The sequence below is a fragment of the Eleutherodactylus coqui genome, chromosome 1 (assembly GCF_035609145.1).
Source record: "Eleutherodactylus coqui strain aEleCoq1 chromosome 1, aEleCoq1.hap1, whole genome shotgun sequence".
NCBI lineage: Eukaryota > Metazoa > Chordata > Amphibia > Anura > Eleutherodactylidae > Eleutherodactylus > Eleutherodactylus coqui.
Genome location: NC_089837.1, coordinates 11,252,201 through 11,267,355, shown reverse-complemented (window position 1 = coordinate 11,267,355; position 15,155 = coordinate 11,252,201). Strand labels below are relative to the sequence as shown.

General features: G+C 47.9%; 1 protein-coding gene across 2 annotated transcripts in view; it reads left to right on the top strand.

Moving 5' to 3' along the window:
* The window catches only part of LOC136619047 (vomeronasal type-2 receptor 26-like), a 160,411-nt gene that overhangs the window by 107,848 nt on the left and 37,408 nt on the right, over positions 1 to 15,155 (top strand). Inside the window, exon 4 of one of the 2 annotated variants that reach the window (XM_066594374.1) lies at positions 14,237 to 14,452. The exons of the other annotated variant lie outside the window; for it this stretch is intronic. Coding sequence (XP_066450471.1) covers positions 14,237 to 14,452 — 216 coding nt within the window. The remainder of the gene's footprint in view (positions 1 to 14,236; positions 14,453 to 15,155) is intronic. 2 annotated transcript variants of the gene reach the window in all.

The following is a 15,155-nucleotide window of genomic DNA, read 5'->3' as shown; positions in this document are numbered from 1 at the left end:
AAACATTTGTGTACCAAGAGTATAAGTGAACTCCTGAAACATTTCTGTACCAAAAGTATACGAAAACCCCCCAAAACATTTGATAACCAAGAATAAAGGTAACCCTCTGAAACATTTGTTTCCCAAGAGTATAGGCGAAACTCCTAAACATTTATTACAAAGATTAAAGGCGACCCCCTGAAACATTTCTGTACCAAGAGTGTAGGCGAATCCCTATAAAATTTGCATACCAAGAGTATAGGCGAACCTCTAAAACATTTGTGTACCAAGAGGATAGGCGACCCCTTGAAACATTTGTATACCAAGTGTTACCATGTAGGGCGGTGCTGGGTCCCGCGGCCGGTGCGCGCCGCTCCGATGTCGGCTCCGGCGTCCCGGAGCTATGCTGTCGGGGCTCTCCCGGCGGCGTGGAGCAACCAGCGTGCAGTGGCGTGGGCGTGTCCGCCCATAGGGTGCCGCCCGCTCTCCTCCACCTTCCATATGCAACAATGGGAGAGTCGGCTCCTCCCAGTCTCCGCCCCTGGGCGGAGGCTTGAAGTCAAAAAGCTGGCAGTGACCTGAGCTCACTGCCAGTTATTGGTTCTGCTAGCCTGTAGTGAGGTCTGTCTCAGTCTGCTCTAGTTGCTCGTCAGTTTCCTTTCAGTTTGCCTGTGAGCTCCATCTCCAGCCTTACTCTGCTTGTAAGTTCTGTTGGTCTGTTCCACCTGCCTCTTCTGTCGGCACTCTGTCCCCTGTTAGTAGTTCCATCTAGGTAGTCGCCAGGTCCCTAGCCAGCGCAGGGACCGCCACCCAGTTGTCTGCCTGGGGTTAGCCAGGGCCGAGGCAAGTAGGCAGGGACAGTGGGGTGCGGGAAGATCAGGGCACCCCACCTGGCGCTCGGGGGGCAGAGTGCCGTAACATAATAACTGGCCCTTAAAAACTGTTTGTCATGGAGGCAATCAGTTCCCTCACGAACCAGCTGCAGGCCCTGGTGCCTGTGATCCAGGATTTATCCACCCCCATGGTGGCCCCGGAGCAGCGGGGGGTGTCGCAGGGGTCGGACGCCTCAACCAGCCGCGAACCCAAGTGCCCTCTTCCCGAGGTGTTTTCTGGGGAGAGGAACAAGTTTTTTGTTTTCCGACAGGCGTGCCGCCTGTTTTTTTGGATGCGTACCCGTTCTTCCGGGTCGGAGGCTCAGAGGGTCAGGCTGATAATGTCCCTGCTGCGGGGCTCTGCCCAGACGTGGGCTTTTTCCATCCCCGAGGGTTCCTCCTGCCTGCAGTCTGTGGACTCCTTTTTTCAGGAACTCCGGGGTATCTTCGACGAACCGGACCGAGCGGGGTTGGCGGTTTCGCGGTTGTTGGTGCTGCAGCAGGGGTCGTCTTGTGTGGAGGATTATTGCTCCAACTTCAGACGCTATGCGGGGGATAAGACATGGAACGATAGCGCGCTGAAAGATGTTTTTCTGCAGGGCCTCTCGGACGTAGTTAAAGACCTGTTAATTTCCCATCCCGTTCCCGGGTCCTTAAGGGAGGCTATGGAGCTAGCGGTGAAGGCAGATAGGAGGCTCAAGTCTAGGAAGCAGGACAGGCAGATCTGTAGAGTCAGGGAGGTCGGTTGCCTTGGTCCCTCTTCCTCCTTACCAGTCTCTGTGCCTGAGCCGATGGAGGTGGATCTGCTGGACCCCAAAGAGCGACGCCGGATCCGTTTGTTGCATCGTCTCTGCCTCTACTGCGGGAAAGCTGGACATCGGGTGATAACCTGCCCACTGAGGTCTCAACGCTCACAGCCGGAACCGGTGGAAAACTCCGAGTCCTAGGCGATTGCAGGGAGGATCGCCTAGGACTTCAGGTACTTCCTAAACTTTTGGTACCGTGTCATGTTAGATTCGGGGATTTTTCCCGATCAGGGCGGGCGTTTATTGATTCCGGAGCAGCCGCTAACTTGATAAGTCTGTGTTTTGTCCGTTCTCTGATGGCGGAATTTGTGGCGCTGAAGACGCCAATTCATTTTACCAGTATTGATGCTACCCCTCTCTCTACAGGCCTGGTACGATGGAGGACCCCAAGGTTACAGTTCACGGTGGGGATCCTCCACTCGGAAGAACTGTCTTTCCTGGTTATGGAAAAAATGTCAGTTGATGTGGTGCTTGGTATGCCCTGGTTGGCACTGCACAATCCCCAATTTGATTGGTCCACCCGGGAATTGACTCATTGGGGATCATCCTGTTATAATCACCTGTCTACCATAGCTGTGTGCTCCGCAGATACGGTGCTCATTCCGGAGTATTTGTCAGACTTTCAGGATGTATTCTCCAAAAAACTATCTAAGGCTCTGCCTCCTCATAGGGAGTGGGACTGTGGTATTGATCTGATTCCCTACAGTCCCATCCCTAAGGGAGCCATTTTCAATTTGTCAGGCCGTGAGCATGAAGCCCTCAAGTCCTATGTCTCGGAGGCTCTGGCCAAACGACATATCCGGCCGTCCAGGTCCCCCTGCTGGGGCAGGTCTCTTCTTTGTAGAGAAGAAGGACGGGACACTAAGGCCTTGTGTGGATTATCGGGCCTTGAATAAAATCACTGTGAAGAACCAGTGCTCCTTGCCCCTAATTCCTGACTTGTTGAATCAGGTGGTAGGGGCCCACTTGTTCTCCAAACTGGACTTGCGGGGGGCTTACAATTTAATTCACATTAGAGAGGGAGATGAATGGAAGACGGCGTTCAACACCCCGTTAGGACATTTTGAACGTCTGTTCATGCCGTTTGGACTTTGTAATGCCCCCGCTGTGTTTCAGGGTTTTATGAACGCGGTCTTCCACGACTTCCTGGGGGTATTTCTGGTCATTTATCTTGATGACATTCTGGTGTACTCGCCTGACTGGGACTCACATGTGCGGCACCTGAGGTTGGTCCTGACCCGTTTGCACAAGTATCAACTATTTGTCAAGTTAGAGAAATGTACATTTGGTTCTAAACAAGTATCCTTCCTTGGTTATCTAATCTCTCCCACAGAGATTCAGATGGAGTCTGATAAAGTAGCAGCAATCTCCCAATGGGTCAGACCAGACAACCTCAAGGCTCTCCAGCGATTCTTAGGTTTTGCAAATTTTTACCGCAAATTCATTAGGAATTACTCAGTTATTGCTCAACCTCTGACCGACCTGACTAAGAAGGGGGCCGACTTGGGTAAGTGGTCGCCTGAAGCCTTTGAGGCCTTTAGCCGTCTAAAAAAGGCATTCACGACTGCCCCGGTGCTAATACAGCCGGACGCACGACTACCCTTTTTTATTGAGGTAGACGCGTCTGAAGTGGGGACATGAGCAGTATTGTCGCAGGAAGTCAGTGGGAGGTCTGGGTATAGCCCATGTGCGTTCTTTTCGCGGAAGTTCAATTCAGCAGAGCGCAACTACGACGTGGGTAACCGTGAATTGTTGGCTATCAAATGGGCTCTGGAAGAGTGGCGACACCATCTTGAGGGTGCTAGACACCCAATTACCGTATATACTGATCACAAGAATCTGGTATATCTCGCTAATGCGAAAAGACTCACAGCTCGTCAAGCCAGGTGGGCGTTGTTCTTCGCCAGGTTTAATTTTGTCGTGACATATATCCCAGGAGAGAAGAACGTGAAGGCGGACGCCCTGTCACGAAGTTTCGGGGTACCGGATAGTGAGACCATGACTCCCGAGAATATCTTAGCCCCCGGCGTGGTGGTGGCAGCTGTAAAGTCTAACTTCGTCCCTCAACTACAGGATGCTCAGCAGGATGCTCCTTCGGGGGTGCCGGAGGGCAGATGGTTTGTGCCAGAGACCCTACGCCCTAGAGTCATATATGAGTCTCACTCGTCGGTTCTCGGCGGGCATCCAGGGTTCCAGGGGACCCTGGAGCTTTGTTCCAGACACTTCTGGTGGCCAGGCATGTCTCAGGAGATCCGCAACTTTGTGAGGGGTTGCTCGGTCTGTGCTCGCAATAAGAGTCGGCGGCGTCCTCCGGAGGGTCCTCTGAGACCGCTACCGTTTCCTTTCAGTCCATGGTCGCACTTATCAGTAGATCTCATCACTGACCTACCAGAATCCCAGAAGTGAACCACTATCTTAGTGGTGGTCGACCGATTCTCAAAGATGGCACATTTTGTGGCGTTAAAAAAGCTACCCTCGGCAAAAGAATTCGCCACGATTTTTGTAAAGGAAATAATTCGCCTACATGGGGTTCCCCAAAATATTGTATCTGATCGCGGGGTTCAGTTTGTGTCGCAGTTTTGGTGTGCCTTCTGCAGAAACCTGGGAACGTCGCTTTCCTTCTCTTCAGCGTTCCACCCGCAGACTAATGGTCAGACTGAGCGGAAGAACCAAGATTTAGTGCAATATTTACGGTTGTTTGCTAGCGAAAAGGCTCATCTGTGCGCAGAGTTCCTGCCATTGGCAGAGTTTGCACTAAACAACAACCTTTGTTCTTCCACTGGGGTGTCTCCATTTTTTTGTGTATACAGTCAGCATCCTCGCTTCCTTACAGCAATCCCTACTCCGTCGGTCTGTCCTGCAGCTGATGTCGCAATAGATACACTTCGGAGAGTATGGAAGGAGGTACAGAGAAACTTGGAGGCAGCGGGGGCCCGTATGCAGTTGCGTAGTGGGAAGAGTCTGTCAGTGTCTGAACCTTACAGGGTGGGACAGAAGATATACCTGTCTTCTAAAAATCTCAAATTGCGGGTCCCGTCCTTGAAGCTGGCGCCACGTTACGTGGGGCTGTTTGCCATCACACGTGTGGTGAACCCACTCGCCTATGAGCTGGGATTGCCAGCCACATGGAGGGTTCACAGGGTATTCCATAAGTCGCTATTGAAACCTTTTGTCCTTTCGGTGAAGTCCTCAAAACATTTGTTTATCTAGAGTACAGGTGAAACCCTGAAACATTTGGGTACCAAGAGCATAGGCGACCTTCTGAAGCATTTGTGTAATAGGAGCATATGCGAAACCCTGAAATATTTGTGTAGCAAGAGTATATGCAAACCCCTGAAACATTTGTGTACCAGGAGTATTGTCAAACCCCTGAAACATTTGTGTACCAAGAGTATAGGCTATCCCCCTGAAACATTGCTTTCCTCACTAGGAGGATGACTCTCAGTCTTCTCTTCCCCTTCAGCCCATACACGCTGAACAGATGTGAAGGAAGTAGCATGGGTACCCTCTTTAGTGTGAGCAGCAGTCTCTTCCCCTCCTCCTCCTCCTCCCTCTCCTCCTCCAATACACACTGAAAAACAGACGTGAGGGTGGTCAGGCTATCTTGCAATGTATTATCATCCCTCATCTCCTGTTCTATCCACAAAGTGTCGTCCTTAATGTTTAGCAGCGATCTTCTCAGCAGGCAAAGAAGCAGGATGGTTACGCTGATAATGGCCACATCGCCGCTCATTTTTTGTGTAGACTCCTTTAAAGTTTCCTAAGACATGTCAGACATCCATGTCCACTCTTCTTTGAAGAACTGTGGAGGCTTACTACCACTCCGACGGCCATGTTGCAGCTGGTATTCTACAATGGCTCTACGCTGCTCGTAAAGCCCGGCTAACATGTGCAACACAGAATTCCAGCATGTGGGCACATTGCAGAACATTCAGTGCACCTGCAGCTGGAAGCAATGTTGCAGTGTCCTAAGGGTGGCAGCATCTGTGGTGGACTTTCTGAAATGTGTGCACACTCAACGCACCTTGCTTAACAGGTCAGACAAATGGGGACGTTTTTAAGAAAGCGCTGAACTACTAGATTGAACATGTGGGCCAGGCCACAAGGTTATGCCCATTGTCACACACGACCATGCCTGGTTGTAGGTTCAGCCGCGAAAGCCACAGATCTATCTGCTCTGTCAAACCCTGTAACAGCTCTTGGGCGGTGTGCCTCTTGTCACCAAAGCTCAGGAGTTTCAGCACTGCCTGCTGACGCTTCCCCACAGCAGTGCTAAAGCGCCTCAAGCTACTTACTGCAGGCATCATGTAGGAGGGGGGGTGTTTGGAGGAGATGGCATAATAAGCTGGAGAAACCATCACTGAGGTATGAGCCGCAATCCTCAGTGTGGGTAGTATGTTAGCAGACCCAGAGTCAGACTCGGTCCCAGCCGCCACCAAGTTCACCCATTGTGCCGTCAAGGAGATGTAGTGTCCCTGCCCACCAGCACTTGTCCACGTGTCGGTTCTTAAGTATACCTTCCCAGTAACCACGTTGGTGTGGGCACGGTTAATGTTCCGTGGGACGTGCTGGTGTAGGGCGGGGACGACGCAGCGGGAAAAATAGTGACGGCTGGAGACCGAGTAGCGAGGGGCCCCCGCTGCCATCAGGTTGCGGAAGACCTCCGTTTCTACTAGCCTATATGGCAGCATCTCCAGACTGAGTAGTTTTAAATATGCACATTTAAAGATTGTGCATGCAGGTGGGTGGCCACGTATTTCTGCCTGCCTTCTAATGCTTGGGTTATCGACAGCTGAACGCTGCGCTGGGACAAATTGGTGGAGGACCGTGGAGGTGAGGGTGTGGGTGCAGGCTGGGAGACGCTTGTGCCTGCGTCCTGGGAGGGTAATTGGATCTCAGTGACAGAATGTGACACAGGGGACGAGGCAGTGGTGTGACCTGCAGGTGGTGAATGCCTTCGTTCCACGTCATCGCGTGCTTAGCCATCATATGGCTACACATGCTGGTGGTGGTCAGGCTGGTAGTGGTGTCTTCCCTGCTGATCTTGGTGCGGCACAGGTTGCACACCACTTTTTGTCGGTCGTCCACGCTCTCCTTAATATGCCTCCAGACCTTCAAACACCTAGCCCTGTGCACAGGAGCTTGCCGCGACAAGGACTGTGGGGAAAAGTTGGGGGATAACTTGCTCTGGACCTGCTTCTCTCCCTGGCCACCCCACTGTCTCTTCCAACCTGTCCTGCCGCAGCACTTGCCTCTCCCTCTGAAGCCCTGTCTTCAGTAGACTTAACAACCCAGGGGTCAGTCACCTCCTCATCCACCAGCTCTTCCTCTGATTCCTCAGTCTGCTACTCCCTCAAACTTACTGCCCTAACAACTACGTCACTGACAGACAACTGTGTCTCATCATCATCATCCACAAATAGCTCTTGAGACACTTCTAGGAAGTCCCCACCCTCATCACCCTGAGTCTGTGAAAGGTCCAAATTTTGAGCATTGATCACGACAAACTCCTCACGTGGCTGATGAACCATTTTTTCCAGCTCAGGGCAAGGACCCGAGAACAGTTATTGGGAGTATGCCTGTTCAGAAACTCTCCTTTTCCTGGAGTGACCGGTCTGGGAGGAAGAAGGAGCAGCCTGAGGATTCAGAGGTGTAGTCCCTTGGCTGTCGTGAATGGACTGCGTACAAGGCTGGGTGTTTGATAAAGTACTTGAGACGTTATCCGCTATCCATGTCAGTACCTGATCGCACTGTTGTGCTTTTAATAATGGTCTACCACGCAGAACTGCAAAATGTGAGATGAAGCTGGGGAGCGGAAATACGCAGTGCTCTACTAATCCCTCAGCAGCAGTCACTGTTTCACCCCGCCCAGGACCTCAGCCTCTGCCCACACTCTCATTCGGACGCCCACGTCTACATCCTCGACCTCGACCCTTACCCCTAGTCTTCATCATGTTGGAAAAAAAAACTTGGACTAAATGCTAGGCAAAATGCAAGTTATTTTGCATACACTTACAGGCCGAAATAGACACAATAAATAGTGTATACTGTTGTTATATAGCAGAAATTCCCACCACCTAAACATGGGTATATACCTTAGGCTTTCAGCAAGCACAAAAGAATTTTAAGTGTGTATACTGTTAGATAGCAGAGAATCAGGGGACGGAACCTGACCGCTGAAGGAGATGGAGTCCTAAGCGCTGAGCTCCGTCTCAACGGCACCCGCGGGGACCCGACACATCGGCTATCAGAAGAACTAATGGGGAAGATCGGCAGAGAGAAAGGGGGAGAGACAGAGAGCACCCCCAGAACATACAAAGGACAAGCTGACATGCAGCAGTATGCAGGAATGGAGCACCCGCTCTCCTCGCGCTCCCTCCAAGATGGCGCTGGTTGCAGAGTTCACTGCTCTTAACAGTAAGGAGGGGGAGGATGGGGCTTCCACTGATGTTGAGGACGGCGAAAGCGTGTCCAGGAGCTTCATGAGAGAGCTGTTCTCTCAGGCACTGCACCCCCTAAGAACAGATCTGTCTGAGATTAAAGATCTGAGACACCTGGGCCGCAGAGTGGAAGAGCTAGAGACCACCGCGGCCCCCATCACCTCTCACTCTTTAGACCTAGAAAAGACCCTTAAAGAACACCACTCTCAGATCAATAAATCCTTGTTAATGCAGGAGAATATTGAAAATAGAAATAGGCGCAAGAACGTGCGCATCAAAGGGCTACCAGAGTCGTGGGCACCTGACTGCCTATCTAAAGTGGCCAAAGAAATCTTCATTCACCTCCTCAGACAGGGCAGAGCTTCCGCCATTATCATCAAACGTATACAGAGCCCTCAGACCTCTGCCCCCTGCTTCAGAACCTCCGAGAGACATTGTATGCAAATTACTCTAATTTCCTAATGCTTTTGAAATTTTAAAAGCAGCAAGGCTATTTAAAGACATTCGATACGGAGGTGCCTTTCTGCAAATTTTTCAAGATTTGGCCCCGTCTACCCTGGCTAAGCGCCGCTTTCTACGTCCGCTCCTGGATGCCCTGAGAAACAAAGGGATAAAATACACCTGGCTGTTCACTTTCAGCTTAGGGATAACTCATAAAGGACGCAAACTTAATATCCGGTCACCAGAAGATCTCCAACAATGCTGGCAATTTCTGGTCATTGATCCAATCGAAATCCCAAGCTGGCTACCATTACCGGATCTCCCAAAATTCTCCACTCTGGCGACCCCAGGGAGCTGGCAACCAGTCGTCAATCATAAGTCTCCCAGGGGCAAGAAAAAGAAAACCAGAGAAGATACTGAAACATTGGATACCTGAGGACTGCTCCTGGGAAAGTTTGTAACTGTCCGTCCCGTTATGGTGTGGTCTTTTCATGCGCCCATGCTCCTCCCCGTGTTTTGCTTTTATGCCACTCTGGGCTAGAGCCTAGTGACATGTGAGCTCCAGAGAAGCGTCCTGGCCCGATACTCTGGTCGCCTCCCCCTTTGCTGGGATGACCGTGGTGTCTGGACCGGACTCGGTGCATTACCTGGAAGGGGAGATGCGTTTCTTCCTTCTAAGGAGACTAGACAAATTCATCCCAGTGCTGATCAACCGGGAGCAGGCGGGATTTGTGGGGGGGGGGGGAGAGGGCAAAGATAACTGCCGTAGACTTCTCCATGCATCGCGCTATGCCCAACTCCACTATATACCACTAGCTTTTATAGGAACTGACGCCGAAAAAGCGTTTGATAGAGTTGACTGGTGTTATATGAAAAATTCTCTGTTACACTATAACCTCCCAATGGAGTTTGTCTCCGCCATATTCTCTTTTATGCCTGTCCCTATGCAAGACTTAAGGCTAATGATATTTTATCCCTGCCTTTCGACATTAGGGACGATACTCCCCAGGGATGCCCTCTCTCTCCCTCCCTATTTATCTTGGCTCTGGAGCCCCTCTTATTGCAGGTCAGGCAAGATCCTGACATAGTGGGCCTAGCTATAGGGGCAATCTTCTGTCCACTACGGCCTTCGCGGATGACATCGTCTTCCTAGTTACCAACCCTGAAATGGGTTTCTGTAGATTGGTAGAACTCCTAAATGCATTTGGAAAAATATCAAATTTCAAAATCAACTTCGACAAATCCACAGTACTCAACATCTCTACACCCCACATTTGCAATAAGGAACTTAGCAACATCTCCCCTTTAGCGTGGTCGGAGACATCTCTGGATTACTTGGGCATTAAAATCCCCAAAAAGCTAGAAGATAACTATTCCGTCAACTTTGTTCCGATGCTAGACCAGGTAAAGAAGCTTTTAAAAGATTACGATATACCATTTATTTCCTGGTTTGGCAGAAGGAACATTTTGAAATCATATATCTTACCGATCATTATTTATAGGATTAGGATGCTCCCTATTTATTTACCCGCAAGCTTCTTTAAATCCCTACGTTCGGTCTTTGTGGGATATGTATGGAGACAGAGAAGACCAAGACTGGCATATAGCCTAATGATTAAAAGGAGCTCCGAAGGGGGCATTGATCTCCCTAACATATTTGATTATTATCGTGCCTCACAAATGAGATACTGGATGGACCTAGTACATTCGATTAAAGATGGCCTGCTTCCCAAACTGGCTATGGGCCACAGTACCAGCAGGTTTGTGGAAGACTTGTGGTTCTCCGTCAGGAGCAGATACAGGTCAAAAGACTTCTGCCCTCTGCTAAGAGGCCCCTGCGAGGTTTGGGACGGCGTAAGGGGCAGTCTGGCACCGAAGCCCTCTCCGTTTTTTCCACTAAGCATTTTATACAGATTTCTGGACCATTCGTTGGACCCGGGTACGGCCTCCGTTTGGAGGAAGTTTAAAGCTTTCACAGTGGGTGACCTACAGGTTCTAGCTCATTTACCTATGCCTGACATCATTCAATCTCTACTGCCATCTTAGTCCCCCTCCTTCCTGCACCGTGCCTCAGTAGTAAGGGTTATGGGAGACTTCCTTAAGACTTTTAGATCAACTAGACCCCTGACACCCTTCAAACGATCATTAAGAGACTTTAACCCTAGGGCAAGAAAAATTTCATACCTTCGCCAACAATTTATCATCCCCCAGACTACAACCAAACCCTCCTTCATTATCTCCTGGGAAAAAGAATTGGGCATCTCTCTGTCACAGAGCGATACCAAAGCAATCCTAGCCACCTCCTTCGGCCTTTCTCCATGCATTCTAGCCAAAGAATCTCATTATAAACATTTGGTCAGGTGGTACAAGACACCACAGTGGCTTTTTGCATACAAATTGGCTCCACATAACAGATGCTGGAGATGTAACAGAGAAGAAGGCTCCTATCTGCATATCTGGTGGAGCTGCGTAAAGCTGGTTCCCTTCTAGAGGGGGATAGGAGAGGTGCTGGGTAGGATTAAACAAAACTTTACACTCACGCCCGAGATGGTGTTCCTTTGGAGAAAATTTGGACGCTAATTATTTTGCGCTTTGAATTGAATAATCGAGTTGGGACCCATTAACTTTTCATATTTATCACATAATCAATGCTCATGCCAAATTTCAAGTTTCTCTAAGTGAGAGAATTAGATTCCGTACATAAAATTTTGCCGCTAATTCTTTTGCGCTTAGAATTTAATAATTGAGTTGGGACCCATTAACTTTTCCTATTTATCACATAATCAATGCCCGTGCCAAATTACTATGACATCGGGAAGTGAGAGAATTAGATTCCGTACGTAAAATTTGGACGCTAATTCTTTCGTGCTAGAATTGAATAATCGAGTTGGGATCCATTAACTTTTCCTATTTATGACATAATTAATGCTCATGCCAAATTTCAAGTTTTTATGACATCGGGAAGTGAGAGAATTAGATTACATACATAAAATTTGGACGCTAATGGTGTTCCATTAGAGACCGTCCCCAGCGTTTCGCCCTCTCAGAGATAGGTTGATAGCTTTTCTTATTGACACTGCTAAGGCACTGATTCCCCTGCACTGGCAATGCGAGGCACCCCTCTCTCTGTCTCAATGGAAGGAGAGGGTTGACATGATCTATAATCTGGAGGAACTGTCAAGTTGGCACAGAAACTCCCACGATAAGTTCCTAAAGATCTGGTCCCCCTGGTTTAACTTGAGACTCTTGGACGTACTGTCTCAGTGAATCGAGCTCGCCCACCACCCCATCCCTTCCCATCCCTTCCTCCTGCTCCTCCCTCTCCTTTTACCTTCTCCCCCACTTTCTATTCTTTTTCTTTTTACCCATCTTCCTTTGAGTTTCTTTTTTTTTCTTTCTTCTGCTGAGAATATCATATCATGTATTATTTAATTTTATATTCTCTTCTTTCCTGTCCCCCCTTGGCCTGTCAGGACGATTGTTTCCCTAAGGTTCACTTACTTGATTTGACTTTATGTACTACGATTCCATTTTATGTATAATTTGTAATGATGTCAGGTCTCCTAGGTTTCCTATCGCTCTGACAGATGTTGACTTTACCCTGTATTATTGAAAAACGTGAATAAAAAATTTGATTTAAAAAAAAAAAATAGCGGAGAATCACAGCCCCCAGAGACTGGTATATAGTATACGCTCTCAGCAGGGCCAGAAATTTTTTTCTAGTGTGTATACTGTTGTTAGATAGCGTAGATTCACAGCACCAACACACGGGTATATAGCGTATGCATTGAGCCCCCCAAAAACTTTAAAAAATGAGAAATGATAGGATTTTGGTTACTTCCTATGTACTCTGCCAGTACACTGCATAAAACCGGTAATAATGGGCAGAATACAGCTGGGATGCTTGAAAAAAAATTTGTGCGCACTACTGGTCCCAGACAGTCAAAATGCTGCTGCACACAATGAGAGGAGTAGTAGTCCTAAAAAGGACTGCTGGGTTCTTGTAGTAAGGATTCCTGCCTAACCGCAACCTAATCCTTACACTAACGCTTTCCCTATTGCAGCAGCTCTATCCCTAAGCTCATTCAGCATGAGTCTGAGGCGAGCCGCTGGTGACCAGAGTTTTAATACTCCTAGGTCACCTGATCAGCCCAGCCAGTCACTGCTAAGGATGTGCACAGGGTTGACACGTCACAGCAGGAAGTGGTAAAGCCTTCCCTGCATGTTTAGTGGCTAAATGGCGCTAAACATGCAGGGAGGGGGCACAAAATTTTCTCGAGCACCGCGTGGTGCTCGCTCGAGTAACGAGCACCATCGAGTATGCTACTACTGGAACGAGCATGAAGCTCCGATGAGTATGCTTGGTCATCTCTATTCTTTACTATTACCAGTAATTCGCAATAAAGGTAAAATGGGAAAAGATTTAGGCCATATCAGTAAAGAAAAAAGACCTGCTGTATTCCAAATGATTCCAATGATATCTCCATCTGATATTAATTGTGCTTAGCTCATAGAGTATTCAGTTCATAGAGTTTATTTCACTTCATTAAAGTTGTTTACCAAGAGTATTATATTAAACATTGACTGTCTGAAATATTATATGGATGGTACAGATGTAATGCATATGGTCTGGGATTGTGTAGGATTGCATGAATTTTGGAATGGGGTACTATCAGCATTATTGACTTTAAATTTTTGTCATAGTTCCTGATATATTTTCCCTTATAGATCAGCTATGGAGCGATGGATTCCATCTTCAGTAATAAGCTCCAGTTCCCTTCTTTCTACCGCACAGTCCCTGATGGGAAGGCTCAGTATAAAGCCATTGTTCTCCTTCTGAAGCATTTTGGTTGGAGCTGGGTGGGGATTGTTAGAGCAGATGATAAGTCTAGTGAATGGGCCGGCATGGAGCTCTACAGCCACATGATACGGAATGGAATATGTGTCGCTTTTCAGGATGTTGTTAATGATGTTAAATATTACAATAACTTCAAAAGAAATTCATACAAGATGCATAAGATCAGCTGTGATGTTATCATAATTCTTGGAAACTCATTTGGTGTACGGAAGATCCAGCAGATGCTTATTGATTACTACAAGAGTAGGAAAGTATTTATCATTCCCTCATTATTCATTACGTGGAAAAATACGCAAAATGATCTCTTGAGCCGCTCACTCCAGATTACTCAACATAGAAGGAACATTCCGGGACTGAAGGATTATCTCCTGGCTGTGGGTCCTTACAAATACCCAGGAATACTCACACATAATATTTGGTATGACTACTTTGGATGCTGTATTATCCATTCTATGTATGCTTCCTGCACACCATGTAATGAGTCACAGAGCCTCAATAATGTGGACCCCTCCATGTACGATGTGAATCATTTCCGCTATACCTTTAGTGTCTACTCTGCGGTTTATGCTGTGGCTTCTGCATTACAAGATTTATTTCTAAGTAAATGTCAGGGTCACTTTAAGTCTTGTGTCTCCAACCAGCTCTTCCACTTGGGTGAGGTAGGTTCTTAGTCTGACCAATGTTGTGACTGCAGTGATGTAATAAGAAACATTGATACTAGAATTATGTATTAGTGGAAGAGAAAATCCCATCAACCTTCATCTTCATCATTATAATCCCCACCAATCATTCACCATCATCGGCCACCACTGATCTTGTTCTGTTCCACATTTTCTGCAGGTCAACCGATACCTGAAGAACATTAATTTCACCACTCCTGGTGGAGAGTCAGTTTACTTTGATCATGAAGGAAATTCTCCTGCAAATTTTGATCTCTTAAACATGTTTGTTTCGAACAAAACCGACAAGATAAAACAAGTTGGATATTATCAAGATAAGGATGGACAATTTCATATAAATGACAGTGAGATTCACTGGGATCCAGGATTCAGCCAGGTAGTGCCATGAATTTGCCTCACCACTTTACACTGTAGCAGCCAATCTGGCCAATGCATTTGATAGTCATTAGATCATGTAGCCATCAGATCCTGTTGACCAATTTGGCCCTGCTGCTCTTTCTGCAATCCTGCTTCTGCTATGTGACAGCATCTAGCAGTAGTTTAGTAGTAGTTAGTTCTTCTCTCTGGCTCTGCAGCAATTGCTCATTAAAGGGGTAGTCCTGTCGTAAACTATTAATGGCTTATTGCAGGATAGGCAATCAGTAACAGATTAGCAGAGGTCTGTCTCCACAGATCCCTGGCGATCAGTTGTTTGCTATGCAAAGTTAAGAACAGGTACAGAGGATCAGTCTCGGAGGGTCCCAGATGGAGGTCCTCTTGAGCTAGATTGGACATCATTATAACCAAGGGCAGTTCACTGCAAGGTTAACAAAAAAGTGCTCTAGACTGGAATCCAGCTGCATGTGGTAGACCTGTAAAGCATTCTACCTGGTACACAGATGAGTCGCAGCATATTTGCTGTATAACTCGCTTTATTGCACCCATTCGTGGAGGGTATCAGGCATTCAGTACCAAAGTCTAGTATTCATGGACTGATCACTAGCATGAGAGGACTGGGGTTGTCTACTTTCTGGAAATCATAGTCTGTTGAGAGCCTCCCTCCTGGGAGCAGGTTTACCAACCACTGCCTGCTTAGGCCT